The 27,719-nt window shown below is 42.7% G+C and overlaps 1 protein-coding gene across 1 annotated transcript; it reads left to right on the top strand.

Annotated features, from left to right (window-relative positions):
* On the top strand, window positions 1–27,719 carry ACADVL (acyl-CoA dehydrogenase very long chain). Its single transcript, XM_084224456.1, has 11 exons — window positions 1–225; window positions 5,609–5,713; window positions 7,482–7,568; window positions 10,813–10,875; window positions 14,767–14,868; window positions 15,936–16,033; window positions 17,801–17,873; window positions 20,818–20,890; window positions 22,841–22,913; window positions 25,288–25,363; window positions 27,283–27,719. The coding sequence occupies exons 1-11, from the start codon at window positions 148–150 to the stop codon at window positions 27,406–27,408; spliced, it is 954 nt and encodes a 317-aa protein (XP_084080582.1). The 5' UTR covers window positions 1–147; the 3' UTR covers window positions 27,409–27,719.

Below are 27,719 nucleotides of genomic sequence, written 5' to 3'. Positions count from 1 at the left end.
TTTTAATTTTTCCCCTCTTTCCCCAGCGGAGCCCCCGAGAAGAAGCTGGGCATCCGCGCCTCCAGCACCACCTCCGTTCACTTTGACGGCGTCCGGGTCCCGGCCCAGAACGTTCTGGGCCCTCTGGGCGGCGGCTTCAAGGTGGCCATGAACGTGCTGAACAACGGCCGCTTCGGCATGGCCGCCGCCATGGCCGGCAGCATGCGGGGGCTGCTGAGGGCCGCGGTGAGAGGGGGATCCGGGGGGATCCGGGAATGCCGGGAATGCCGGGAAACAAAAAAAACCCCGAGGGAATCGGGGCAGGAATGAGGGAGTTACAAAGGAATGAGGGGATCGGTAGAAAAACCCCAAAATTCATCAGAGAATCTGAGCTGAAATGGGCCCAGATCTTGCTGGGATTTGAGATTCTTAAAGCTGTGGAATTTTGGGAATTTGGGGAATTTTGGGAATTCCGGGAATGCTGGAAAACAAAAAAACCCCGAGGAAATCGGATAAGGAATGAGGGAGTTATAAAGGAATGAGGGGATGGACAGGAAAAGCCTGGAATTCATCAGAGAATCTGAGCTGAAATGGGCCCAGATCCTGCTGGGATTTGGATTCCTGAATTTTCAGGAATTTTGGGAAATTTGGGAATTCTGGGAATGCTGGGAAACAAAAAAAACCCCGAGGAAATCGGATAAGGAATGAGGGAGTTACAAAGGAACGAGGGGATTGGTAGAAAAACACTGGAATTCCTCAGAGAATCGGAGCTGAAATTACTCCAGATCCTGCTGGGATTTGAGATTCCTGAATTTTCAGGAATTTTCAGGAATTTTGGGAATTTTGGGAATCCCGAAAATCAAAAAAAACCCCCAAGGAAATCGGCAAAAACCAAGAAAATCGGCAAAAAAATGAGGGAATTGGCAGAAAAACCTCGAAATTCCTCAGAGAATCTGAGCTGAAATGGCACCAGATCCTGCTGGGATTTGAGATTCTTAAAGTTGTGGAATTTTGGGAATTTTGGGAATTCTGGGAATCCTGGAAATCAAAAAAAGCCCCGAGGGAATCGGTGAAGGAATGAGGGAGGTATAAAAAAATGAGGGGATGGGCAGAAAGATCTGAGAGAATCTGAGCTGAAATGGTCCCAGATCCTGCTGGGATTTGAGTTCCTAAAGTTGTGGAATTTTGGGAATTCTGGGAATGCTGGGAATGCTGGAAAACAAAAAAAACCCCGAGGGAATCGGTTAAGGAATGAGGGAGTTACAAAGGAATGAGGGGATGGACAGGAAGGTCTGAGAGAATCGGAGCTGAAATGGCCCCAGATCCTGCTGGGATTTCAGATTTCTGAATTTTCAGGGATTTTGGGAATTCTGGGAATTCTGGGAATTCTAGGAATGCCAGAAATCAAAAAAAACCCTGAGAAAATCAGGGCAGGAATGAGGGAGTTACAAAGGAATGAGGGGATCAGTAGAAAAACCCCGAAATTCCTCAGAGAATCAGAGCAAAAATGATTCCAGATCCTGCTGGGATTTCGGATTCCTGAATTTTCAGGAATTTTGGGAATTCTGGAGTTCTGGGAATGGCCAAAATCAAAAAAAACCCCGAGGGAATCGGTTAAGGAATGAGGGAGTTACGAAGGAATGAGGGGATGGGCAGGAAAAGCCTGGAATTCATCAGAGAATCGGAGCTGAAATGGGCTCAGATCCTGCTGGGATTTGAGATTCCTGAATTTTCAGGAATTTTGGGAAATTCAGGAATTCTGGGAATGCTGGGAAACAAAAAAAACCCCGAGGAAATCGGTGGAGAAATGAGAAAGTTATAAAGGAATGAGGGAGTCAACAAAAATATTCAAGAGAATTGGAGCTGAAATGGTCCCAGATCCTGCTGGGATTTCGGATTCCTGAATTTTCAGGGATTTTGGGAAATTTGGGAATTCTGGGAATGCTGGAAATCAAAAAAAACCCCGAGGAAATCGGTTAAGGAATGAGGGAGTTGGCAGAAAAACCCCAAAATTCCTCAGAGAATTGGAGCTGAAATGGCTCCAGATCCTGCTGGGATTTGAGATTCCTGAAGTTCTGGAATTTTGAGAATTTTGGGAATTCTGGGAATTCCGGGAATGCTGCAAAACAAAAAAAACCCCGAGGAAATCGGTGAAGGAATGAGGGAGTTACAAAGGAATGAGGGGATGGGCAGAAAGCTCTGAGAGAATCTGAGCTGAAATGGTCCCAGGTCCTGCTGGGATTTGAGATTCCCGAATTTTCAGGGATTTTGGGAAATTCAGGAATTCTGGGAATGGTCAAAACAAAAAAAAACCCTGAGGAAATCGGGGCAGGAATGAAGAAATTGGCAAAAAAAGGAGGGGATGGGCAGGAAAAGCCTGAAATTCCTCAGAGAATCAGAGCAAAAATGATTCCAGATCCTGATGGGATTTGGATTCCTGAATTTTCAGGGATCCGGGGGGATTCGGGAATGCCGGGAATGCCGGGAAACAAAAAAAACCCCGAGGAAATCGGATAAGGAATGAGGGAGTTACAAAGGAATGAGGGAGTCAGCAAAAATATTCGAGAGAATCTTAGCTGAAATGGGCCCAGGTCCTGCTGGGATTTCGGATTCCTGAATTTTCAGGGATTTTGGGAAATTTGGGAATTCTGGGAATGCTGGAAATCAAAAAAAACCCCGAGGAAATCGGTTAAGGAATGAGGGAGTTGGCAGAAAAACGCCAAAATTCCTCAGAGAATTGGAGCTGAAATGGCTCCAGATCCTGCTGGGATTTGAGATTCCTAAAGTTCTGGAATTTTGAGAATTTTGGGAATTCTGGGAATGCTGGAAAACAAAAAAAAACCCCGAGGGAATCGGTTAAGGAATGAGGGAGTTACAAAGGAATGAGGGAGTCAACAAAAATATTCGAGAGAATTGGAGCTGAAATGGTCCCAGATCCTGCTGGGATTTGGGATTCCTGAATTTTCAGGAATTTTCAGGAATTTTGGGAATTTTGGGAATCCCGAAAATCAAAAAAAACCCCCAAGGAAATCGGCAAAAACCAAGAAAATCGGCAAAAAAAATGAGGGAATTGGCAGAAAAACCTCGAAATTCCTCAGAGAATCTGAGCTGAAATGGCCCCAGATCCTGCTGGGATTTGAGATTCTTAAAGCTGTGGAATTTTGGGAATTTGGGGAATTTTGGGAATTCTGGGAATGCCGGGAAACAAAAAAAACCCCGAGGAAATCGGGGTAGAAATGAAGAAATTGGCAAAAAAATGAGGGAATCACAAAAAGATCTGAGAGAATCTGAGCTGAAATGGGCCCAGATCCTGCTGGGATTTGAGATTCCCAAAATCCCCCAAAATTCCCTAAAAATCCCTCCAAAAATTCATTTAAAAATCCCCCAAAATTCCCTAAAAATCCCTCCAAAAATTCCTTTTAAAAATAAAAAAAAAAAATCCCCCCAAACCCCCCCAAAATTCCGTAAAAATCCCCCAAAATTCCTTTTTAAAATCCCCCAAAATTCCCTTAAAATCCCCCCAAAATCCCCTGAAAATCCCCTAAAATTCCTTTAAAAATCCCCAAAAATTCCCTGCAAATCCCCCAAAAATTCCTTTAAAAATCCCCCCAAATCCCCCAAAATTCCTTTTTAAAATCCCCCAAAATTCCCTTAAAAATCCCCAAAAAATTCCTTTAAAAATCCCCAAAAAATTCCCTAAAAAAAAAAAAATTCCTTTAAAATCCCCCCAAATTTCCCTCCAAAATCCCCAAAAATTCATTTAAAAATCCCCCAAAAATCCCTCAAAATCCCCTAAAAATTCCCCAAAAATTCCCTTAAAAATCCCCCAAAATTCCCTCAAAATCCCCAAAAATTCTGCCCAAAAATTCCCTAAAAACCCCCAAAAATGTCCCAAAAATTCCTTTAAAAATCCCCCGAAAATCCCCTGAAAATCCCCCAATATGCCCCAAAAATTCCCTAAAAATCTCCCAAAAAATCCTTAAAAATCCCCCCCAAAAAATCTCTAAAAATCCCCAAAATCCCCCCAAAAAATCCCCAAAATTCCTATAAAAATCCCCCCAAAATTCCCTAAAAATCTGCCAAAAATTCCCTAAAAATCCCCAAAAATTCATTTAAAAATCCCCCAAATTTCCCCCAAAACCCCCCCAAAATTCCCTAAAAATCCCAAAAAAATCCTTAAAAATCCTCCCAAAATCCCCTACAAAAATCCCCTGAAAATCCCAAAAATTCCCTAAAAATCCCCAAAAGATTCCCTAAAAATCTCCCAAATTCCTTTAAAAATCCCCAAAATTCCTTTAAAAAATCCCCCCAAATTCCCTAAAAATTCCCCAGAATCCCCTTAAAAATCCCTAAAAATTCCTTTTTAAAATCCCCAAAAATTCCCTTAAAAATTTCCAAAAATTCATTTCAAAATCCCCCAAAATCCCCTCAAATTCCCCCAAAATTCCCAAAAAATCCCCCCCCAAAAAATCTCTAAAAATCCCCCAAAATTCCTTTAAAAATCCCCAAAAAATCCCTAAAAATCCTCCCAAAATCCCCAAAAATTCCCTACAAAAATCCACCAAATTCCCCAAAAATCCCCTTTAAAAATCTTCAAAATTCCCTAAAATCCCCCAAAATTCCCTAAAATTCTGCCCAAAAATTCATTTAAAAATCCCCAAAATTTCCCCCAAACCCCCCAAAAATTCCCCAAAAAATCCCCCCAAAAATTCCTTGAAAAATCCCCAAAAATTCATTTAAAAATCCCCAAAATTTCCCCCAAAACCCCCCAAAAAATTCCCTAAAAATGCCCAAAAAATTCCTTTAAAAATCCCAAAAAAATCCTTAAAAATCCTCCCAAAATCCCCAAAAATTCCCTACAAAAATCCCCTGAAAATCCCAAAAATTCCCTAAAAATCTCCCAAAAATTCCCTAAAAATCTCCCAAATTCCTTTAAAAATCCCCAAAAGATTCCCTAAAAATCTCCAAAATTCCTTTAAAAAATCCCCCCAAATTCCCTAAAAATTCCCCAGAATTCCTTTAAAAATCCCTCCAAAATTCCCTAAAAATCCCCAAAAATTCCCTAAAAATCCCCAAAAATTCATTTAAAAATCCCCAAAATTTCCCCAAAAAATTCCCTAAAAATCCCCCCAAAAATTCCTTTAAAAATCCCTAAAAATCCCCCAAAAATTCCCTTAAAAATCCCCTCAAAATCCCCCAAAATCCCCCCTAAAAATTCCCCAGAATTCCTTTAAAAATCCCTCCAAAATTCCCTAAAAATCCCCAAAAATTCCCCAAAAATTCCTTTAAAAATCCCCAAAAATTCCCTAAAATTCCCCCAAAAATTCCTTTAAAAATCCCCTCAAAATCCCCAAAAAATTCCCAAAAAATTCCCCAAAAAATCCTTAAAAATCCCCCCCAAAAAATCTCTAAAAATCCCCCCCAAATCCCCCCCAAAAATCCCCAAAATTCTGCCCAAAAATTCCCTAAAAATCCAAAAAATTCATTTAAAAATCCCCAAAATTTCCCCCCAAAATTCCCCAAAAAATCCCAAAAATTCCTTTTAAAATCCCCAATCCCCTCCCTTCCCCTCTTTCCCAATTTTTTTTTGGGGATTTTCCCAATTTTTGGGATTTTTTTCCCCCCCCAGGTTTCCCACGCCTCCAACCGGACCCAATTTGGGGCCAAAATCCACAAATTCGGGGCCATCCAGGAGAAGCTGGCCAGGATGGCGCTGCTGCACTACGTCACCGAGGTGGGGATCCGGGAATTCCCGGAATTCCGGGAATTCTGGGAATTCTGGGAATGATCCTGAAACATTTGGGGGGGTCTGGGGAGGAATTCGGGGGATTTTGGGAAGGAATTTGGGGGAAATTCCCAAAATTTGGAGAATTTTTGGGGGAATTTTGGGATTTTTGGGGGAGGATTTTGGAGAGAATTGGGGAAAATTCTCGAAATTTGGGGAATTTTGGGAAGGATCCTGAAAAATTTGGGGAGTCTGGGGAGGAATTTGGGGGAATTTGGGAGGATTTTGTGAAATTTGGGGAGGTTTGGGGGAAAAATTTGGGGGAAATTCCCGAAATTTGGGGGATTTTGGGAACGATCCTGAGAAATTTGAGGGAATTTGGGAGGATTTAGTGAAATTTGGGGAGGAATTTTGGGGGAAATTCACAAAATTTCGGGAATTTTGGGAACGATCTTGAAAAATTGGGGGGTCTGGGGAGAAATTTGGGGAGGAATTTGGGGGGAATTTGGGGAGGAATTTGGGGGAAATTCCCAAAATTTGGGGGAATTTGGGAATGATCCTGAAAAATTTGGGGGGGTCTGGGGAAGAATTTGGGGAGGATTTTGTAAAATTTGGGGAGGAATTCAGGGGAAATTCCCAAAATTTGGGGAAATTTTGGGGGAGGATTTTGGAGAGAATTGGGGGAAATTCCTAAAATTTGGGGGATTTTGGGAAGGATCCTGAAAAATTTGGGGGAATTTTGGGACGATTTTGTGAAATTTGGGGGAAATTCCCAAAATTTGGGAGATTTGGGAACAATCCTGAGAAATTTGAGGGAATTTGGGGAGGAATTTGGGGGAAATTCCCGAAATTTGGGGGATTTTGGGAAGGATCCTGAAAAATTTAGGGGAATTTGGGGGAAATTCCCCAAATTTGAGGAATTTTGGGAAGGATCCTGAAAAGTTGGGGGGTCTGGGGAGGGAATTTGGGGGAAATTCCTGAAATTTGAGGAATTGGGGGGAATTTTGGGGGAGGATTTTGGAGAGAATTGGGGGAAGTTCCCCAAATTTGGGGAATTTGGGAAGGATCCTGAAAATTTGGGAGGAATTTTGGGGGAAAATTCCTGAAATTTGGGGAATTTAGGAAGGATCCTGAAAAGTTGGGGGGGTCTGGGGAAAAATTTGGGGAAAAAATTTGGGGAAATTCCCAAAATTTGGGACGGATCCTAAAAATCTGGGGGAATTTTCAGGGATTTTGGGGCAATTCCCAAAAATTTGGGTGGAATTTGAGCAAATCTGGGTGGTATTTCCATCCAAATTTGGGGAATTTTGGTTGGAAAACCCCCGGAATTTTTTCAGGAACCTCCCAAATTTTTTTGGGAACCTCCCAAATTTTTTTGGGAACATCCCAAATTCCCAAATTTCCCCCAAACCCATCTGGATTTGGAGATGGAATCGATTCTGGCCTGAATTTGGGTCAATTTTGACCAAAATTTTGGGGAATTTTCATGGAAAACCCCCGGAATTTTTTCAGAAACACCCAATTTTTTTTGGGAACATCCCAAAATTTTTTGGGAATGTCCCAAATTCCCAAATTTCCCCCAAACCCATCTGGATTTGGAGATGGAATCGATTCTGGCCTGAATTTGGGTGGAATTTGGGTCAATTTTGACCAAAATTTTGGGGAATTTTGATGAAAAACCCCCGGAATTTTTTCAGGATTTTCCCAAATTTTTTTGGGAACATCCCAAAATTTTTTGGGAATGTCCCAAATTCCCGTTTTTTCCCCCCAAATCCAGTCCATGGCCTTCATGATCAGCGCCAACATGGACAGAGGCGACCCCGACTTCCAGATCGAGGCGGCCATCAGCAAAATCTTCGGCTCCGTGAGGAAATCCGGGAATTTTCCGGAATTTTGGGAATTCTCTGGGATTTGGGGCAGCTGGGGAGGGATTGGGATGGATTTGGGAGGAAATTTGGGATTTTTGGGGGGGATTTGGGGGGAATTTTGGGGAGAAATTTGGGATTTTCCTCAATTTTTGAAGATTTTTTGGGTGGAAATTTGGGGGTTTTGCCGATTTTTTGAGATTTTTTTGGGGGAAAATTTGGGAATTTTCCAGAATTTTGGGGATTTTTTTGGGATTTGGGGCAGCTTGGGAGGGATTGGGATGGATTTGGGAGGAAATTTGGGATTTTTGGGGGGGATTTGGGGCACTTTGGGGGGAATTTTGGGGGGAAATTTGGGATTTTCCTCGATTTTTGGAGATTTTTTGGACGGAAATTTGGGGTTTTCGCCAATTTTTGGGGGGAAAATTTGGGGTTTTTCCAGAATTTTGGGGATTTTTTTGGGATTTGGGGCAGCTTGGGAGGGATTGGGATGGATTTGGGAGGAAATTTGGGAGTTTTGGGAGGGATTTGGGGGGGAATTTTGGAGAGAAATTTGGGATTTTTCTCGATTTTTGGAGATTTTTTTGGGTAAATTTGGGAATTTTCCAGAAATTTGGGAATTCTTTGGGATTTGGGGCAGCTTGGGAGGGATTTTGGGGGGAAATTTGGGAATTTCTTCAATTTTTAGGGGGAAATTTGGGAATTTTCCAGAATTTTGGGAATTCTCTGGGATTTGGGGCAGGTTGGGAGGGATTTTCATGGATTTGGGAGGAAATTTGGGATTTTTGGGAGGGATTTTGGGGGGAAATTTGGGATTTTCCTCAATTTTTGGAGATTTTTTGGGGTAAATGTGGGAATTTTCCAGAATTTTGGGGATTTTTTGGGAGTTTGGGAAGGATTGGGATGGATTTTCATGGATTTGGGAGGAAAATTGGGATTTTTGGGAGGGATTTTGGGGGAAATTTGAGATTTTCCCCAATTTTTGGAGATTTTTTGGGAGAAATTTGGGATTTTTGCCGATTTTTGGAGATTTTGGGGGGGGAAATTTGGGAATTTTCCCCTTTTTTTGGGAATTCTCTGGGATTTGGGGCAGTTTGGGAAGGATTTTCATGGATTTGGGAGGAAATTTGGGATTTTTGGGGGGGATTTGGGGCACTTTGGGAGGGATTTTGGGGAGAAATTTGGGATTTTTCTCAATTTTTGGAGATTTTTGGGAGGAAATTTGGGAATTTTCCAGAATTTTGGGGATTTTTTGGGAGTTTGGGAGGGATTGGGAAGGATTTGGGAGGAAATTTGGGATTTTTAGGAGGGATTTTGGGGGAATTTTGAGATTATCCCAAATTTTTGGAGTTTTTTGGGGGGGGGAATTTGGGAATTTTCCAGAATTTTGGGAATTCTCTGGGATTTGGGGCAGCTTGGGAGGGATTTGGGAGGAAATTTGGGATTTTTTGGGAATTCTGGGAAGATTTTGGGATTATTTGGGGAATTCTGAGAGATTTTTAGGGAAATTTGGGAATTTTTGGGGGAATTCTGAGGGATTTTTAGGGAAATTCAGGAAATTTTTGGGAATTCTGAGGGTATTTTGGGAGAATTTGGGAATTTTTGGGAATTCTGGGGAGATTTGGGGATTATTTTTGGGAATTCTGAGGGATTTTTTGGGAATTCTGGGAAGATTTTGGGATTGTTTTTGGGAATTCTAAGGGATTTTTTTGGGAAAATTTTAGGATTTTTTGGGAATTCTGGGAAGATTTTGGGATTTTTATGGGAATTCTGAGAGATTTTTAGGGAAATTCGGGAATTTTTGGGAATTTTGGGAAGATTTTTGGGGAGAATTTGGGAATTTTTTGGGAATTCTGAGGGATTTTGTGATGATTTTTTGGGAAAATTTTGGGATTTTGGGAATTCTGGGGGGATTTTAGGAAAATTTTGCAATTTTGGGGGGGAATTCTGAGGGATTTTGGGGAGAATTTGGGAATTTTTGGGAATTCCAAGGGATTTTTAGGGAAATTTGGGAATTTTTTGGGGAATTCTGGGAAGATTTGGGGATTTTGGGGGAATTTTTGGGGAATTCTGGGAAGATTTTGGGATTTTTTGGGAGAATTCTGAGGGATTTTTTTGGGAATTCTGGGAAGATTTTGGGATTATTTTTGGGAATTCTGAGGGAATTTTTTTGGAAATTTGGGAATTTTTTGGGAATTCTGAGGGTATTTTGGGATTATTTTTGGGGGAATTCTGAGACATTTTGGGGATAATTCGGGAATTTTAGGGAATTCTGGGGAGATTTTGGGATTTTTTTTGGGAATTCTGGGAAGATTTGGGAAATTTTTTGGAATTTTTTGGGAATTCTGGGAAGATTTTGGGATTATTTTGGGGAATTCTGAGGGATTTTTTTGGAAATTCGGGAATTTTTTGGGAATTCTGAGGGTATTTTGGGATTATTTTGGGGAATTCTGAGGGATTTTTAGGGAAATTTGGGATTTTTTTGGGAATTCTGGGAAGATTTGGGAAATTTTTTTTTAATTTTTTGGGAATTCTGTGAAGATTTGGGAAATTTTTTTGAATTTTTTGGGAATTCTGGGAAGATTTGGGGATTTTTTGGGAATTCTGAGGGATTTTTTTGGAAATTCGGGATTTTTTGGGGAATTCTGAGGGTATTTTGGGATTATTTTTGGGAATTCTGAGGGATTTTTAGGGAAATTTGGGAATTTTTGGGGGAATTCTGGGAAGATTTGGGAAATTTTTGGGGAATTTTTTGGGAATTCTGGGAAGATTTTGGAATTATTTTGGGGAATTCTGAGGGATTTTGGGATGATTTTGGGAATTTTATGGGGAATTCTGGGAAGATTTGGGGATTTTTTGGGAATTCTGAGGGATTTTGGGAAGATTTGGGGATTTTTTTTGGGAATTCTGAGGCATTTTGGGAAGATTTGGGGAATTTTTTGGGGAATTCTGAGGCATTTTGGGAAGATTTTGGGATTTTTTTGGGAATTCTGAGGGATTTTGGGAAGATTTTGGGATTTTTTTGGGAATTCTGAGGCGTTTTGCCCGAAAATTCCCAAATCTTTTTTGGAAAACAAAAAACTCAAATCCCACAGGGGGAATTTAGGGAGGAATTTTGGGATTTTTTTCCCCTTGGGAATTCTGGGTGGATTTTGGGGCACTTTTGGCCTTTCCCAGGTCGTTTTTTAACCGGAATTTTTCCCGTTTTTCCCCCAAATTTCCGGAATTTTCCGCAATTCCCAGGAGGCCGCCTGGGCCGTGGCTGACGAGTGCATCCAGCTCATGGGGGGCATGGGCTTCATGCAGGTGAGATGGGAAAAATCCCAAATTTTGGGGATTTTGGGGATTTTGGGGGATCCTGGAATTCGGGGATTGGGAATTGTTGGAATTTGGGAAAAATTCCCGGAATTTTGGGGCTTTTTTTTCGATTTTTTGGGGTTTTTCCCTGATTTTTTGGAATTTTTTCCCCATTTTTGGGGCTTTTTTGGGATTTTGGGGGATCCTGGAATTCGGGGATTGGGAATTGTTGGAATTTGGGAAAAATTCCCGGAATTTTGGGGCTTTTTTCCTGATTTTTGGGGTTTTTTTTCCCCCATTTTTTGATTTTTTTTCCCCATTTTGGGGGCCAAATCCCAAATTTTGGGGCTTTTTGGGGATTTGGGGGATCCTGGAATTCGGGGATTGGGAATTCTGGGAATTACGGGAAAAATTCCTGAAATTTTGGGGCTTTTTCCCTGATTTTTGGGTTTTTTTTCCCATTTTTGGGTTTTTTCCCCCCATTTTTTGGATTTTTTTCCCCATTTTTGGAGGCCAAATCCCCAAATTTTGGGGCTTTTTTGGGGATTTTGGGGGATCCAGGAATTCAGGGATTGGGAATTCTGGGAATTTCGGGAAAATTCCCGGAATTTTGGGGCTTTTTTCCCTGAGTTTTTGGGAATTTTCCCCATTTTTGGGTTTTTATTCCCTTTTTTTGACTTTTTTTCCCAAATTTTGGGGCTTTTTTGGGATTTTGGGGGATCCTGGAATTCAGGGATTGGGAATTGTTGGAATTTGGGGAAAATTCCCGGAATTTTGGGGCTTCTTCCAGAATTTTTTGAGATTTTTCCCCTAATTTCCTCATTTTTTTCTCTTTTTTTTTCATTTTTTCCCCCAATTTTGGGGCTTTTTTGGGATTTTAGGGATCCTGGAATTCAGGGATTGGGAATTGTTGGAATTTCGGGAAAAATTCCTGAAATTCTGGGGCTTTTTTCCTCATTTTTGGGTTTTTTTTCTGATTTTTTGGATATTTTTCCCCATTTTCCGAGGGGTTTATTTCCCATTTTTGAGGAATTTTGGCCTTTCCCAGGACTTGGGGGCTCCTGGAATTCGGGGATTGGGAATTGTGGGAATTTGGGAAAAATTCCCGGAATTTTGGGGCTTTTTTCCTGATTTTTGGGGGTTTTTTTTTCCCCATTTTTTGATTTTTCCCCCATTTTTGGGGCCAAATCCCAAATTTTGGGACTTTTTGGGGATCCTGGAATTCGGGGATTGGGAATTGTTGGAATTTCGGGGAAAATTCCTGGAATTTTGGGGCTTTTTCTGGAGTTTTGGGGGATTTTTTTCCATTTTTAGGGTTTTTTTTTCTATTTTTTGGATGGTTTTTTTCCCCAATTTTGGGGCTTTTTTGGGATTTGGGGGATCCTGGAATTTGGGGATTGGGAATTCTTGGAATTCGGGGAAAAATTCCCAGGATTTTGGGGCTTTTTCCGGAGTTTTGGGGGATTTTTTCCCATTTTTGGGGTATTTTCCACCCTTTTTTGGAGTTTCCCCCCAATTTTGGGGATTTTTTTTGGATTTTGGGGATCCTGGAATTCGGGAATTGGGAATTCTGGGAATTTCGGGAAAAATTCCTGGGATTTTGGGGCTTTTCCTGGAGTTTTTGGGGATTTTTCCCCATTTTTGGGGTTTTTTCAGCTTTTTTTTGATGTTTTATCCCCATTTTTTTGGGCCAAATCCCCAATTTTGGGACTTTTTGGGGATCCTGGAATTTGGGGATTGGGAATTCTGGGAATTTCGGGAAAAATTCCTGAAATTTTGGGCTTTTTTTCCTGATTTTTAGGGGGTTTTTCCCACTTTTAGGTTTTTTTTTTTCCCCATTTTTTGATTTTTTTCCCCATTTTTGGAGGCCAAATCCCCATTTTTGGGGCTTTTTTGGGATTTTGGGGGATCCTGGAATTCGGGGATTGGGAATTCTGGGAATTTCAGGAAAAAATCCTGAAATTTTGGGGCTTTTTTCCTGATTTTTGGGGTTTTTTTCCCATTTTTGGGCTTTTTTCCCCCATTTTTTTGATTTTTTTCCCCATTTTTGGGGCCAAATCCCCAAATTTTGGGGCTTTTTTGGGGATTTTGGGGGATCCTGGAATTCAGGGATTGGGAATTCTGGGAATTTCGGGAAAATTCCCGGGATTTTGGGGCTTTTTCTGGAGTTTTGGGGGGATTTTTCCCCATTTTTTGTGGTTTTTTTTCTCATTTTTTTTTATTTTTTTTTCCTCAATTTTGGGGCTTTTTTGGGATTTTAGGGATCCTGGAATTCGGGGATTGGGAATTCTGGGAATTTGGGGAAAAATTCCCGGAATTTTGGGGCTTTTTTCCCTGAGTTTTTGGGAATTTTCCCCATTTTTTGGGTTTTTTTTTCCCTTTTTTTGACTTTTTTCCCCAAATTTTGGGGCTTTTTTTGGATTTTGGGGATCCTGGAATTCAGGGATTGGGAATTCTGGGAATTTGTGGAAAAATTCCTGGAATTTTGGGGCTTTTCCCTGATTTTGGAGGTTTTCTCGCCATTTTTGGGGGGTTTTTTTCCCTTTTTTTGAGTTTTTTCCCCCAATTTTGGGGCTTTTTTGGGATTTTAGGGATCCTGGAATTCAGGGATTGGGAATTGTTGGAATTTTGGGAAAAATTCCTGAAATTCTGGGGCTTTTTTCCCATTTTTGGGGGTTTTTTTCCCCCATTTTTTGGATTTTTCCCCATTTTGGGGGCCAAATCCCAAATTTTGGGGCTTTTTGGGGATTTTGGGAGGTCCTGGAATTCGGGGATTGGGAATTCTGGGAATTTCGGGAAAAATTCCCGGGATTTTGGGGCTTTTTCTGGAGTTTTTGGGGATTTTTTCCCCTTTTTTTTTTGTTTTTTTCCCATTTTTTGGATGTTTTTTTCCCCAATTTTGGGGCTTTTTTGGGATTTGGGGGATCCTGGAATTCAGGGATTGGGAAATCTGGGAATTTCAGGAAAAATTCCTGAAATTTTGGGGCTTTTTTCCTGATTTTTGGGGGTTTTTTTCCCATTTTTGGGGGGTTTTTTCCCCATTTTTTGATTTTTTTCCCCAATTTTGGGGCCAAATCCCCAATTTTGGGACTTTTTGGGGATTTTTGGGATCCTGGAATTCAGGGATTGGGAATTGTTGGAATTTGGGGAAAATTCCTGGAATTTTGGGGCTTTTCCCTGATTTTGGAGGTTTTCTCGCCATATTTTGGTTTTTTTTTCCCTTTTTTTGAGTTTTTTCCCCCAATTTTGGGGCTTTTTTGGGATTTTGGGGATCCTGGAATTCAGGGATTGGGAATTGTTGGAATTTTGGGGGTTTTCCCATTTTTAGGGGGATTTCCCCCAATTTTTTGTGGGTTTTTTTTCCAAATTTTTAGGGCCAAATCCCAGGATTTTGGGTGATATTTTGGGGATTTTGGGGGGATTTTGGGGGGGATATTTTGGGATTCTTTTTGTGATTTTTTTGGAATTTTTGGGTGATATTTCGAGGTTTTTTGGTGATATTTTGGGATTTTTTTGTGATTTTTTAGGGGATATTTTGGGATTTTTGGGGGGATATTTTGGGAATTTTTTGGTGATTTTTGGGGATTTCTTGGGGGACATTTTGTTCTTGGGGGACATTTTGAGAATTTTTTGTGAATTTTTTAGGATTATTTTCGGGATTTTTTTGGATTTTTAGGTGATATTTCAAGATTTTTTTTTTTTTTTTTGTGATTTTTTGGGATTTTTTGTGATTTTTTGGGGGATATTTTGAGATTTTTGGGGGATTTTTTGGGGGAATTTTTTGGGGATATTTTGGGATTTTTTTGGGGCTTTGCTGGGATTTTTTAGGGGTTTAGGATTTTTCCCAAGGGATCTTTTTGGATTTTTGGGGCCATTTTGGGTCATTTTGGGTCTCCCCAGGAGCCGGGCGTGGAGCGGGTGCTGCGGGATTTGAGGGTTTTCCGCATTTTCGAGGGAACCAACGACATCCTGCGGCTCTTTGTGGCCTTGCAGGGCCTGCAGGTACTGGTTTGTACTGGTTTATACTGGTTTATACTGGTTTGGACTGGTCTGGACTGGTTTGGACTGGTTTGGACTGGGAATGGACTGGTTTGCACTGGTTTATACTGGGAGGGTTCCAGGACATCCTGCGGCTCTTCGTGGCCCTGCAGGGCCTGCAGGTACTGGGTTAGACTGGTTTATACTGGTTTGGACTGGTTTGAACTGGTTTGGACTGGTTTGGACTGGTTTGGACTGGTTTATAACAATCTGGACTGGTCCATACTGGTCCGTACGGGTCCGTACTGGTCCATAGTGGTTTATACTGGTCCGCACTGGTCCATACTGGTCCCTACTTGTCCATACTGGTCTGTACTGGTTCATACTGGTCCATACTGGTCCCTACTGGTCCATACTGGTTTATACTGGTCCCTACTGGTCCGTACTGGTCCGTACTGGTCCATACTGGTCCGTACTGGTCCATACTGGTCTATACTGGTCTGTAATGGTCCATACTGGTCCATACTGGTTTATAGTGGTCCATACTGGCCCATACTGGTCCATACTGGTCTGTACTGGTTCATACAGGTCCATACTGGTCCGTACCAGTCCATACCGGTCCATACCGGTCCATACTGGTCCGTACTGGTCCATACTGGTCCATACTGGTCCGTACTGGTCCATACTGGTTTCTACTGGTCCCTACTGGTTCATACTGGTCCCTACTGGTCCATACTGGTCCATACTGGTCCCTACTGGTCCATACCGATCCGTACCGCTCCGTACCGGTCCGTACTGGTCCATACTGGTCCATACTGGTCCGTACTGGCCCATACTGGTCCATACTGGTCCGTACTGGTTTATACTGGTCCCTACTGGTCCGTACTGGCCCATACTGGTCCATACTGGTCCGTACTGGCCCATACTGGTCCATACTGGTCCGTACTGGTTTATACTGGTCCCTACTGGTCCATACTGGTCCATACTGGTCCATACTGGTCCGTACTGGCCCATACTGGTCCATACTGGTCCGTACTGGTTTATACTGGTCCATACTGGTCCATACTGGTCCATACTGGTTTTCCCCGCAGACCCTGGGGGTGCAGCTCCGGGGGGTGCAGACGGCGCTCAAGGACCCCCTGGGCAACGTCGGGGTCCTGACGGGGGAGGTGACGCGGCGGCTGCGCAGGTGAGGAGACCCCAAAAACACCCCAAAAACGGCCAAAAACACTAAAAACACCCCAAAAACCGCCCAAAACAGCCAAAACACCCCAAAACCAGCCAAAAAACCACCCCCAAAACACCAAAAAACAGCTAAAAACAGCCAAAACACCCCAAAAACACCCCAAAACCAGCCCAAAAACACCCCAAAACCAGCCAAAATCAGCTAAAAACAGCCAAAACACCCCAAAACCAGCCCAAAACCAGCCAAAACCAGCTAAAACCAGCTAAAAACACCCGAAACACCCCCAAAACAGCCCCAAAAACAGCCAAAACACCCCAAAACCAGCCCAAAACCAGCCCAAAACCAGCCCAAAACCAGCCAAAACCACCCCCAAAACCACCCAAAAAACAGCTAAAAACAGCTAAAAACCACCCCCAAAACAGCCAAAAACTGCTAAAAACACCCGAAACACCCCAAACCAGCCAAAACCACCCAAAAACCACCCCAAAACACCCCATAAACAGCTAAAAACAGCCAAAACACCCCAAAACCACCCCAAGACAGCCAAAAACACCCAAAACCACCCCCAAAAATACCCAAAACCAACCCAAAACACCCCAAAAACAGCACCTAAACCAGCCAAAACACCCCAAAACCACCCGAAACACCCCAAAACCAGCACCAAAAACAGCCAAAACACCCCCAAAACACCCCAAAACAGCCAAAAACACGCAAAACCACCCCCAAAAATACCCAAAACCAGCCCAAAACACCCCAGAAACAACACCCAAAACCAGCCAAAACTCCCCAAAACCACCCCAAAACCACCCAAAACTCACCGAAACCACCCAACAAACACCCAAAACCACCCCAAAATACCAAAACCACCCCAAAAACCACCCCAAAACACCCCAAAACCACCCAAAACCCCCAAAACCACCCAACAAACCACCCAACAAACCCCCATAAACAACCAAAACCACCCAAAAAACCCCCAAACAACCCAAAACACCCACTGAAAACCCAAACCAACGCAAACCACCCTAAAACCACCCAAAACCGCCAAAACCATCCCAAATTATCCTGAAATTATCCCCAAAACCACCCCAAAACCACCAAAACCACCCCAAAACTCCCCAAAAATCCCCCAAAACACCCCAAAAACACCCAAAACACCCAAAACCACCCAAAACTCCTCAAAAACGCCCCACAAACACCCCAAAACCACCCCAAAACTCACCAAAAACCAGCCCAAAACACCCAAGACACCCCAAAAACACCCAAACCACCCCAAAACTCTCCAAAACACCCAAAACTCCTCCAAATCCACCCCAAAATTCCCTAAAATCCACCTGGGACCCCTCAAATCCCACCTGGATCCCCCCCAAAATCCCATTTTTGGTTGTTTTTTTCCCCAAAAATTCCCATTTCTGGCTGTTTTTTCCCATCCAAAATCCCATTTCTGGTTCTTTTTTCCCCAAAAAATCCCATTTTTGGGTTTTTTTTCCCCAAAAAAATCCCATTTCTGGCTGTTTTTTCCCCAAAAAATCCAATTTTTGGTTATTTTTTCCCCAAAAATCCCATTTCTGGCTGCTTTCCCCCCGAAAAATCCCATTTTTGGCTGTTTTTCCCCAAAAAATCCAATTTCTGGGGTTTTTTTCCCAAAAAAATCCCATTTCTGGCTGTTTTTTCCCCAAAATCCCATTTTTTGGTTATTTTTCCCCCCGAAAAATCCCATTTTTGGCTGTTTTTTCCCCAAAAAAATCCCATTTTTGGTTGTTTTTTCCCCAGGAAAGCCGGGCTGGGTTCGGGGCTCTCCCTGCAGCACCTGGTGCATCCTGAGCTCAAGGACGGAGCCCAACAGGTGAGACCTGACCCAAAAACCCCCAAATTCACCCCAAAATTCACCCAAAATTTTCAAAATTGGATTCCTGACCCCAAAAAACCCCAAAATTCACCCAAAATGCCCCAAATTCCCCCCAAAATCCCTCCCTGCACCCCGAGCTCGAGGTCGGAGCCCGACAGGTGAGACCTGACCCAAAAACCCCAAAATTCACCCCAAAATCCACCCAAAAACTCTCAAAATCCACCCAACAAGTCCAAAATTGGATTCCTGACCCCAAAAACCCCAAAATTCACCCCCAAACCCCCAAAATCGGATTCCCAGAAACCCCAAAAAACCCAAAATTCCCCTCAAAATCCACCCCAAAAAAATCGACTTAAAAAACACCAAAATTGGGAAACCCCAAAAAGCCTCAAATGCACCCAAAATTCACCCCAAAATTCCCAAAAAAACTCCAAAATCCACCCAAAACTTTCAAAAATCGGATTCCTGACCCCAAAACCCCCAAAATTCACCCCCAAACCCCCAAAATTGGATTCCCAGAAACCCCAAAAACCCCAAAATCCCCAAAATTCCCCCTAAAATCCACCCCAAAAAATTGACTTAAAAAACCCAAAATTGGGAAACCCCAAAAAGCCTCAAATGCACCCAAAATTCGGCCCAAAATTCCCCCAAAACCCCCAAAATCCACCCAAAAATCCCAAAATCGGATTCCTGACCCCAAAAACCCCCAAATTCACCCAAAACCTCCCAAAATTCACCCAAAAAACTCTCAAAATCGGATTCCTGACCCCAAAAACCCCAAAATTCATCCCAAAATTCACCCAAAATCCACCCAAAACTTTCAAAATCGAATTCCTGACCCAAAAAACCCCAAATTTCACCCCAAAATCTGGGGCACTTTTGGGTGGAATTTGGGTTCAATTTGAGGGGAGGTTTGGGGGAAATCTTTGGGGGAATTTTGGGTGAATTTGGGTCAATTTTCGCTGAATTTGGGTGAATTTTGGGTTTAATTTGGGCTGAATTTGGGTGAATTTTGGGCTGAATTTTGGGTGAATTTGGGTGAATTTTGGGTGAATTTGGGTGAATTTTGGGTGAATTTTGGGTGAATTTGTGTGAATTTTGGGTGAATTTTGGACTGCTATTTGAGTGAATTTTGTGCTGAAATTTGGGCTGAATTTGGGGCTGAATTTTGTGTGAATTTGGCTGAATTTCTGACTGATATTTGAATTTTTGGTGAATTTTGAGTGAATTTTGCGTGAATTTGGGGCTGAATTTTGAGTGAATTTTGTGTGAATTTTTGGCTGAATTTTGGGCTGAATTTGAGTAAATTTGGCTGAATTTGTGCTGAATTTTGGGTGAATTTTGTGTGAATTTGTGCTGAATTTTGGGTGAATTTCTGACTGATATTTGAGTGAATTTGGGGTGAATTTTGTGCTGAATTTGGGGATGAATTTTGGGTGAATTTTGTGCTGAATTTCTGCTGAATTTTGTGTGAATTTTGGGCTGAATTTTGTGCTGAATTTCTGACTGATATTTGTGTGAATTTTTGCTGAATTTTGAGTGAATTTTGTGTGAATTTTGGCTGAATTTTGGGTTAAATTTTTGCTGAATTTTGAGTGAATTTTGTGTGAATTTTGGGCTGAATTTTGTGTGAATTTTAGGCGACTTTGTGCTGAATTTGTGTGAATTTTGGCTGAATTTTGGCTGAATTTCTGACTGACATTTGAGTGAATTTTTGGTGAATTTTGGGTGAATTTGGGCTGAATTTGTGCTGAATTTTGGGGCTGAATTTTGGGTGATTTCTGAAATTTGGCTGAATTTGGGCTGAAATTGGGGTTGAATTTTGGGTTAATTTTGGGCTGAATTTGAGTGAATTTGGTTAAATTTGTGCTGAATTTTGTGTGAATTTTGGGCTGATTTTGGTTGAATTTGGGCTGAATTTTGGGTTAAATTTGGGCTGAATTTTGAGTGAATTTGTGCTGAATTTTGTGTGAATTTTGGGCTGAATTTTGAGTGAATTTTGGTGAATTTTGGGCTGAATTTTGGGTGAATTTTGGGTGAATTTGGGTGAATTTTGGGTGACTTTGTGCTGAATTTTTGCTGAATTTTGTTGAAATTTGAGTGAATTTTGAGTGAATTTTTGGTGAATTGCTGCTGAATTTTGAGTGAATTTTGGGCGACTTCGGGCTGAATTTTGAGTGAATTTGTGCTGAATTTTGGCTGAATTTTGAGTGAATTTTTTGCGAATTTTGTGTGAATTTTGGGTGAAATTTTTGCTGAATTTTAGGTGGAATTTTGGCTGAATTTTGTGTGAATTTTGTGTGAATTTCTGACTGAATTTTGGGTGATTTCTGACTGATATTTGAGTGAATTTTTGGTGAATTTTGGCTGAATTTCTGACTGATATTTGTGTGAATTTTGAGTGAATTTTGAGTGAATTTTGGCTGAATTTGGCGTGAATTTTGGGTGAATTTGGGGCTGAATTTTGAGTGAATTCTGTGTGAATTCTGTGTGAATTTTGGGCTGAATTTTGAGTGATTTTTTTGCGAATTTTGTGTGAATTTTTGCTGAATTTTGAGTGAATTTTTGGTGAATTTTGGTGAATTTTGGGCTGAATTTTGTGTGAATTTTCTGCTGAATTTTGGGCTGAATTTGGTTGAATTTGGGCTGAATTTTGTGTGAATTTTGTGTGAATTTTGGGCTGAATTTTGGCTGATATTTGAGTGAATTTTGTGTGAATTTTGTGTGAATTTTGTGTGAATTTTGGGCTGAATTTTGGCTGATATTTGAGTGAATTTTGTGTGAATTTTGTGTGAATTTTTTGCGAATTTTGTGTGAATTTTGGGTGAAATTTTTGCTGAATTTCTGCTGAATTTTGTGTGAATTCTGAGTGAATTTTGAGTGAATTTTGTGTGAATTCTGTGTGAATTTTGGGCTGAATTTGGGCGTTTTTGGTCCCCAGGCCATGCAGTGCCTGGAGCTCTTTGCCGAGACGGCCGAGGCGCTGCTGATCAAGCACGGCAAGAGAATCGTGGGTGAGATTTGGGGCCAATTCCCACAACTTTGGGCAAATTCCCAAATTTGGGCAAATTCCCAAATTTTATGCACCGGGCAAGAACCGAGAGACCCCAAAAATCCAAAATTTTGGGGCATTTTTGGAGCATTTTTGGGATTTAAATTGAATTTTTGGGTTTTTTTCCCCATTTTTGAGGAGTTTAAAATCAATTTTGGGGATCCCCAAATTAATTTTGGGATCCCCTAATTTGGGGTTGGGCTCGAGAGCTCCCAAAAATCTGAAATTTGGGGAATTTTGGTGGAATTTTGGTGGAATTTTGGTGGAATTTTGGTGGAATTTGGGGAATTTTGGCCAAATTTTCCCCATTTTTGCCTAAAATTTGAGAGTTTTGCCCCAAATTTCAGGGTTTTTTTGGGGTTTTTGGGGTCCTGGGTGGAATTTTGGGGGGATTTGGGGCAAATTTTGGAGCATTTTGGTGGAAAATTTGAGAATTTTTGGCCTCCAAAGGCTGAATTGTTCCCAAATTTTCTCTTTTTGGGAGTTTCTTACCCCAAATTTTGGGGGATTTTGGGGCTCCTGCAGATTTTTGGGATCACCAAGTTCAATTCTGAGGTTCCTGGGGTGGATTTGGCTCAAAATGTGGGCGTTTTTGGTCAAATTTTGGGTTTTTTTTGTGCAAAATTTCTACATTTTCACATCGATTTTACCCCAATTTTCCCATTTTTGGGGTTTTTTACCCCAAATTTTGGGGGATTTTGGAGCTCCTGGAATTTTTGGGGGTCGCTGAGCTCAAATTTGGGGATCCTGGGGTGAAATTGGGTCAAATTTTCGCCATTTTGGGGCAAAATTTGGGCATTTTTGTACAAAATTTCTGCATTTTATTGGAATTTCCCCCAAATTTTCCCATTTTTGGCCGTTTTCACCCCAAATTTTGTTGCATTTTTTCGCTCCCGGGGGTTTTTGGGGGTCGCTGAGTTCGAATTTGGGGATCCTGGGCTGGAATTGGGTGGAATTGGTTCAAATTTTGGCCATTTTGGGGCAAAATTAGGGGATTTTTGTACAAAATTTCTGCATTTTTTTTGAATTTGACCCAAATTTTCCCATTTTTGGCCGTTTTCACCCCAAATTTTGTTTCATTTTTTTGCTCCTGGGACTTTTTGGGGTGGCTGAGTTCGAATTTGGGGATCCTGGGCTGGAATTGGATCAAAATTTGGCCATTTTGGGGCAAAATTTGGGCTTTTTTCTACAAAATTTCTGCATTTTAGTCAAATTTGACCCAAATTTTCCCATTTTTGGCCGTTTTCACCCCAAATTTTGTTGCATTTTTTTGCTCCCGGGGCTTTTTGGGGATCCTGGGCTGGAACTGGGTCAAATTTTGGCCATTTTGGGGCAAAATTTGGGCTTTTTTCTACAAAATTTCTGCATTTTTGTTGAATTTGACCCAAATTTTCCCATTTTTGGCCGTTTTCATCCCAAATTTTGTGGCATTTTTTTACTCCCGGGGGTTTTTGGGGTCGCTGAGTTCAAATTTGGGGATCCTGGGATGAAATTGGGTCAAATTTTGGCCATTTTGGGGCAAAATTTGGGCATTTTTGTACAAAATTTCTGAATTTTATTCAAATTTCCCCCAAATTTTCCCATTTTTGGCCGTTTTCACCCCAAATTTTGTTGCATTTTTTCGCTCCCGGGGGTTTTTGGGGTCGCTGAGTTCGAATTTGGGGATCCTGGGCTGGAATTGGGTGGAATTGGGTCAAAATTTGGCCATTTTGGGGCAAAATTTGGGCATTTTTGTACAAAATTTCTGAATTTTATTCAAATTTGACCCAAATTTTCCCATTTTTGGCCGTTTTCACCCCAAATTTTGTTTCATTTTTTTGCTCCCGGGGGTTTTTGGGGTCGCTGAGTTCGATTTTGGGGCTCCAGGGTGGAATTTTGGGGTGCTGATCCCCAAATTCCCCCCCCAATCCAGAGGAGCAGTTCGCCCTGACGCGCGTGGCCGACGCCGCCATCGACATCTACGGCATGGCCGTGGTGCTGGCCCGGTAAAAACGGGGAGAATTCCCGGGAATTTGGGGAAAATCCCAAATTCTGGAACGTTCCTGGGGGTGCTGGGGGAAATTGGGGAAAATTTGGGGGATTTTGGGGCCATTTTGGGCCATTTTGGGGGGTTTTGGGGGGAGTTTTGGGTGAATTTTGAAGGGGTTTTGGGGGGAAGATTTGGGAATTTGGGAGGAATTTTGGGGAATTCTGGATGAGTTTGGGGAGTTTGGGGGGAATTTTGGGAATTCTGGGGAAATTTGGGAGAGTTTTGGGAATTTTGGGGGATTTGGGGGGAATTTTGGGGGATTTTGGGCCATTTTTGGGGCGTTTTTGGGGCATTTTTGGGGGAATTTTGAAGGGGTTTTGGGGGAAGATTTGGGAATTTGGGAGGAATTTTTGGGGGCAATTTTTGGGAATTCTGGGGGGTTTGGGGAATTTTGGGGGATTTTGGGGGGAATTTTGGGAATTCTGGGGGAAATTTGGGAGAGTTTTGGGCAATTTTGGGGGGAAGATTTGGGAATTTGGGGGGGGGATTTTGGGGGGGATTTTAAAGGGATTTTTAGGGAATTTGGGGGGGATTTTGGGGGAATTTTGGGCAATTTTGGGGCATTTGGGGGGAATTTTGGGGGTTTTGGGGGCATTTTTTTTGGAATTTTGGGGAATTTTGGGGCATATTTTGGGCATTTTTGGGGAATATTTTGGGAATCCTGGGTGGATTTTTAGGGTATTTGGGGGTGGATTTCCGGGCTGGATTTTTGGGTGAATTTCTGGGGGATTTGGGGCCGTTTGGGGATGAATTCCGAGCCGGGTTCCAAGGGGGTTTGGTGTCGAATTTTGGGGATTTTGGGTCACATTTTGGGGAATTTGGGGCATTTGGGGGGAATTTTGGTGCATTTTTGGGGGATTTTTTGGGAATTTTGGGGCATTTTTGAGGCAAATTTTGGGGCATTTTTGGGGAATTTTGGTGGTCTTGGGGGGAATTTGGGGGGATTTTGAGAAATTTGGGGCATTTTTGAGGCATTTTTGGGGGAAATTTGGGAGCATTTTGGGGAATTTTGGAGGATTTGGGGGGATTTTGGGGAATTTTGAGCCGGATTTGGGTGGATTTGGGGCGGATTTGGGGGAATTTGGGGAATTCTGGGGAATTTTGGGTGATTTTGAGTGATTTTGATCCAGATTTGGGCGGATTTGGGGCCGATTTGGGGCGGATTTGGGGAATTTGGGGCAGATTTGGGGGAATTCTGGGGAATTTTGGGGAATTTTGGAGGATTTTGGGGGATTTTGAGCCGGATTTGGGGTGGATTTGGGGTGGATTTGGGGGAATTTGGGGAATTCTGGGGAATTTTGGAGGATTTTGGGGGATTTTGAGCCGGATTTGGGGTGGATTTGGGGCCGATTTGGGGCGGATTTGGGGGAATTTTGGGAATTCTGGGGAATTTTGGGGAATTTTGGGGGATTTTGAGCCGGATTTGGGGCGGATTTGGGGGAATTTGGGGGATTCTGGGGTATTTTGGGAATTTTGGTGAATTTTGGAGGATTTTGGGTGATTTTGAGGCGGATTTGGGGCGGATTTGGGGGATTTTGGGGAATTTTGGGTGATTTTGAGCTGGATTTGGGGCAGATTTGGGGTGGATTTGGGAGAATTTGGGGAGTTCTGGGGAATTTTGGGGGATTTTGGGGAATTTTGGGTGGATTTGAGCCGGATTTGGGCAGATTTGGGGCAGATTTGGGGGATTTTGGGGAATTTTGGGGAATTTTGGGGGATTTTGAGCCGGATTTGGGGGAATTTGAGGAGTTCTGGGGAATTTTGGGGGATTTTGAGGAATTTTGGGCGGATTTGAGCCGGATTTGGGGCGGATTTGGGGGATTTTGGGGAATTTGGGGGGATTTTGGGGAATTTTGGGGGATTTTGAGCCGGATTTGGGGCGGATTTGGGGCATTTTGGGGAATTCTGGGGAATTTTGGGGAATTTTGGAGGATTTTGGGTGATTTTGAGCCGGATTTGGGGCGGATTTGGGGGAATTTGGGGCATTTTGGGGAATTTTGGGGGATTTTGGGGGAATTTTGGGTGATTTTGAGCCGGATTTGGGGTGGATTTGGGGGAATTTGGGGAATTCTGGGGAATTTTGGGGAATTTTGGAGGATTTTGGGGGATTTTGAGCCGGATTTGGGGCAGATTTGGGGCCGATTTGGGGGAATTTGGGGAATTCTGGGGAATTTTGGGGAATTCTGGAGAATTTTGGGTGATTTTGAGCCGATTTGGGCGGATTTGGGGCCGATTTGGGCCGGGTTTTTTTCCCGAGGGGGGGTTGGAATTTTGGGGATCCCTCCCCACATGTTGGGGTCTCCCCTCCCCCCCTTTTTCCCCTCCCCCAGGGCCTCGAGGTCGCTGAGCTCGGGGCTCCCCACGGCCCAGCACGAGCGGCTGCTGGCCCTCACCTGGTGCCAGGAGGTAAAACACCCGGAAAGTTCCGGAAAGTTCCGGAAATTCGGGAAAATTCGGGAATTTCGGGGCAAATTTGGGCATTTTGGGGGGTTCTGGGGGGGTTTTGGGGGGATTTTGGGGGATTTCATGGGAATTTTGGGGGGATTTGGGATTTATTTTGGGAGGATTTGGGGTTTTTTTGGAGCATTTGGGATTTTTTTGGGGAGGATTTGGGGTATTTGGGAGGAATTTGAGATTTTTGGGGGAGGATTTGGGATTTTTTGGGAGGAATTTGGGGATTTTGGGGGGAATTTTGGGGTTTTGGGGGAGGATTTGGGGTTTTTTCAGGAGGATTTGGGGTTTTTGGGGAGAATTTTGGGGTTTTTGGGGGGGATTTTGGGATTTTTGGGAGGATTTGGGGTTTTTGGGAGGATTTGGGATTTTTTTTAGGAGGATTTGGGGTTTTTTGGGGGGGGCTTTGGGATTTTTGGGAGGAATTTGGATTTTTGGGGGAGGAATTTCAGGTTTTTTTGGGGGAGGATTTGGGGTTTTTGGGAGGATTTGGGGTTTTTTGGTGAGAAATTTGGGATTTTGGGGGGAATTTGGGGGTTTTTTTGGGAGGAATTTAGGAATTTTTTTGGAGGATTTGGGATTTTTTGGGGGGAGGATTTGGGGTTTTTGGGAGGAATTTGGGATTTTTTTTGGGAGGATTTGGGGTTTTTTTGGGGAGGATTTGGGGTTTTTTGGGGGATTTGGGGTTTTTGAGGAGGAATTTGGGGTTTTTTTGGGGGAGGATTTGGGGTTTTTGGGAGGATTTGGGGTTTTTTGGTGAGAAATTTGGGATTTTGGGGGGGAATTTGGGGTTTTTTGGGGAGGAATTTAGGAATTTTTTTGGAGGATTTGGGATTTTTTGGGGGGAGGATTTGGGGTTTCTTGGGGGAGGAATTTGAGATTTTTTTTTAGAGGATTTGGGATTTTTTGGGGGAGGATTTGGGGTTCTTGAGGAGGATTTTGGAATTTTTGGGGGGAGGATTTGGGGTTTTTGGGAGGATTTGGGATTTTTTGGGGAGGATTTGGGGTTTTTTGGGAGGAATTTAGGAATTTTTTTGGAGGATTTGGGATTTTTTTTGGGGGAGGATTTGGGGTTTTTGGGAGGGATTTGGGATTTTTTTGGGGAGGATTTGGGATTTTTGGGGAGGAATTTGGGATTTTTTTGGGGCTGATTTTAGGCTGATTTGGGGCTGATTTTGGGATAATTTTGGGCTTGTTTGGGGCTGATTTTGGGATAATTTTGGGATAATTTGGGGCTGATTTGGGGCTGATTTTGGGATAATTTTGGGGCTGATTTTGGGATAATTTGGGGCTGATTTTGGGCTGATTTGGGGATAATTTTGGGATAATTTTGGGCTGATTTGGGGCTGATTTGGGGCTGATTTTGGGGTTGATTTTGGGGCTGATTTTGGGATAATTTTGGGCTGGTTTGGGGCTGGTTTTGGGGATGATTTTAGGATAATTTAGGGATAATTTGGGGCTGATTTTGGGATAATTTTGGGATAATTTGTGGCTGGTTTTGGGGCTGATTTGGAGATAGTTTGGGTCTGATTTTGGGGTCTGATTTTGGGATAATTTTGGACTGATTTGGGGCTGATTTTGGGATAATTTTGGGGCTGATTTTGGGCTGATTTTGGGGCTGATTTTAGGATAATTTAGGGATAATTTTGGGGCTGGTTTGGGGCTGATTTTGGGATAATTTTGGGCTGATTTGGGGATGGTTTTGGGGATTATTTTGGGGCTGATTTAGGGATAATTTGGGGCTGGTTTGGGGATGATTTTAGGATAATTTAGGGATAATTTGGGGCTGATTTTGGAGATAATTTGGGGATAATTTAGGGATAATTTGGGGCCGGTTTTGGGCTGATTTGGGGCCGGTTTGGGTCTGTCCCCAGGCCCACGAGCGCGTCCTGGGCTCTCTGCGCTCTCTCCCTTCCCGAAGCTTCCGGAACTTTCAGGACCTGGCGGGGGCCGTGGTGGAGAGCGGGGGGGTGGTGGTGCCCACCCCCCTGGGCTTCTGAGAGAGCTGAAAACGCCCCAAAAATGCACCCAGGACACCCCAAAAACCACCCTGAGAAACCCCAAAAAACCCCCATGGGTGTCTGAGAGAGCAAAACAGCTGAAAATGCCCCAAAAATGCACCCAGAACACCCCAAAACCACCAGAAATACCCTAAAAAACCATCCTGAGAAACCCCAAAAACCCCCTGGGTGTCTGAGAGAGCAAAAACAGCTGAAAATACCCCAAAAACGCCCCAAAATACCCCAAAAATGCACCCAAAATACCCCAAAAATGCACCCAGGACACCCCAAAAATGCACCCAAAATACCCC

Source organism: Fringilla coelebs (assembly GCF_963513975.1).
Source record: "Fringilla coelebs genome assembly, chromosome: 38".
In the NCBI taxonomy this organism is placed as follows: domain Eukaryota; kingdom Metazoa; phylum Chordata; class Aves; order Passeriformes; family Fringillidae; genus Fringilla; species Fringilla coelebs.
This window is presented reverse-complemented; position numbering and strand designations above follow the sequence as displayed.

Coding starts and splice junctions, on each gene's coding strand:
- ACADVL (XM_084224456.1), top strand. CDS start 148: ATGAACGTGCTGAACAACGGCCGCTTCGGCATGGCCGCCGCCATGGCC. Junction 16,034..17,800: donor GTGACGCGGCGGCTGCGCAG/GTGAGGAGACCC, acceptor TTTTTTCCCCAG/GAAAGCCGGGCTGGGTTCGG. Junction 17,874..20,817: donor TCAAGGACGGAGCCCAACAG/GTGAGACCTGAC, acceptor TTTGGTCCCCAG/GCCATGCAGTGCCTGGAGCT.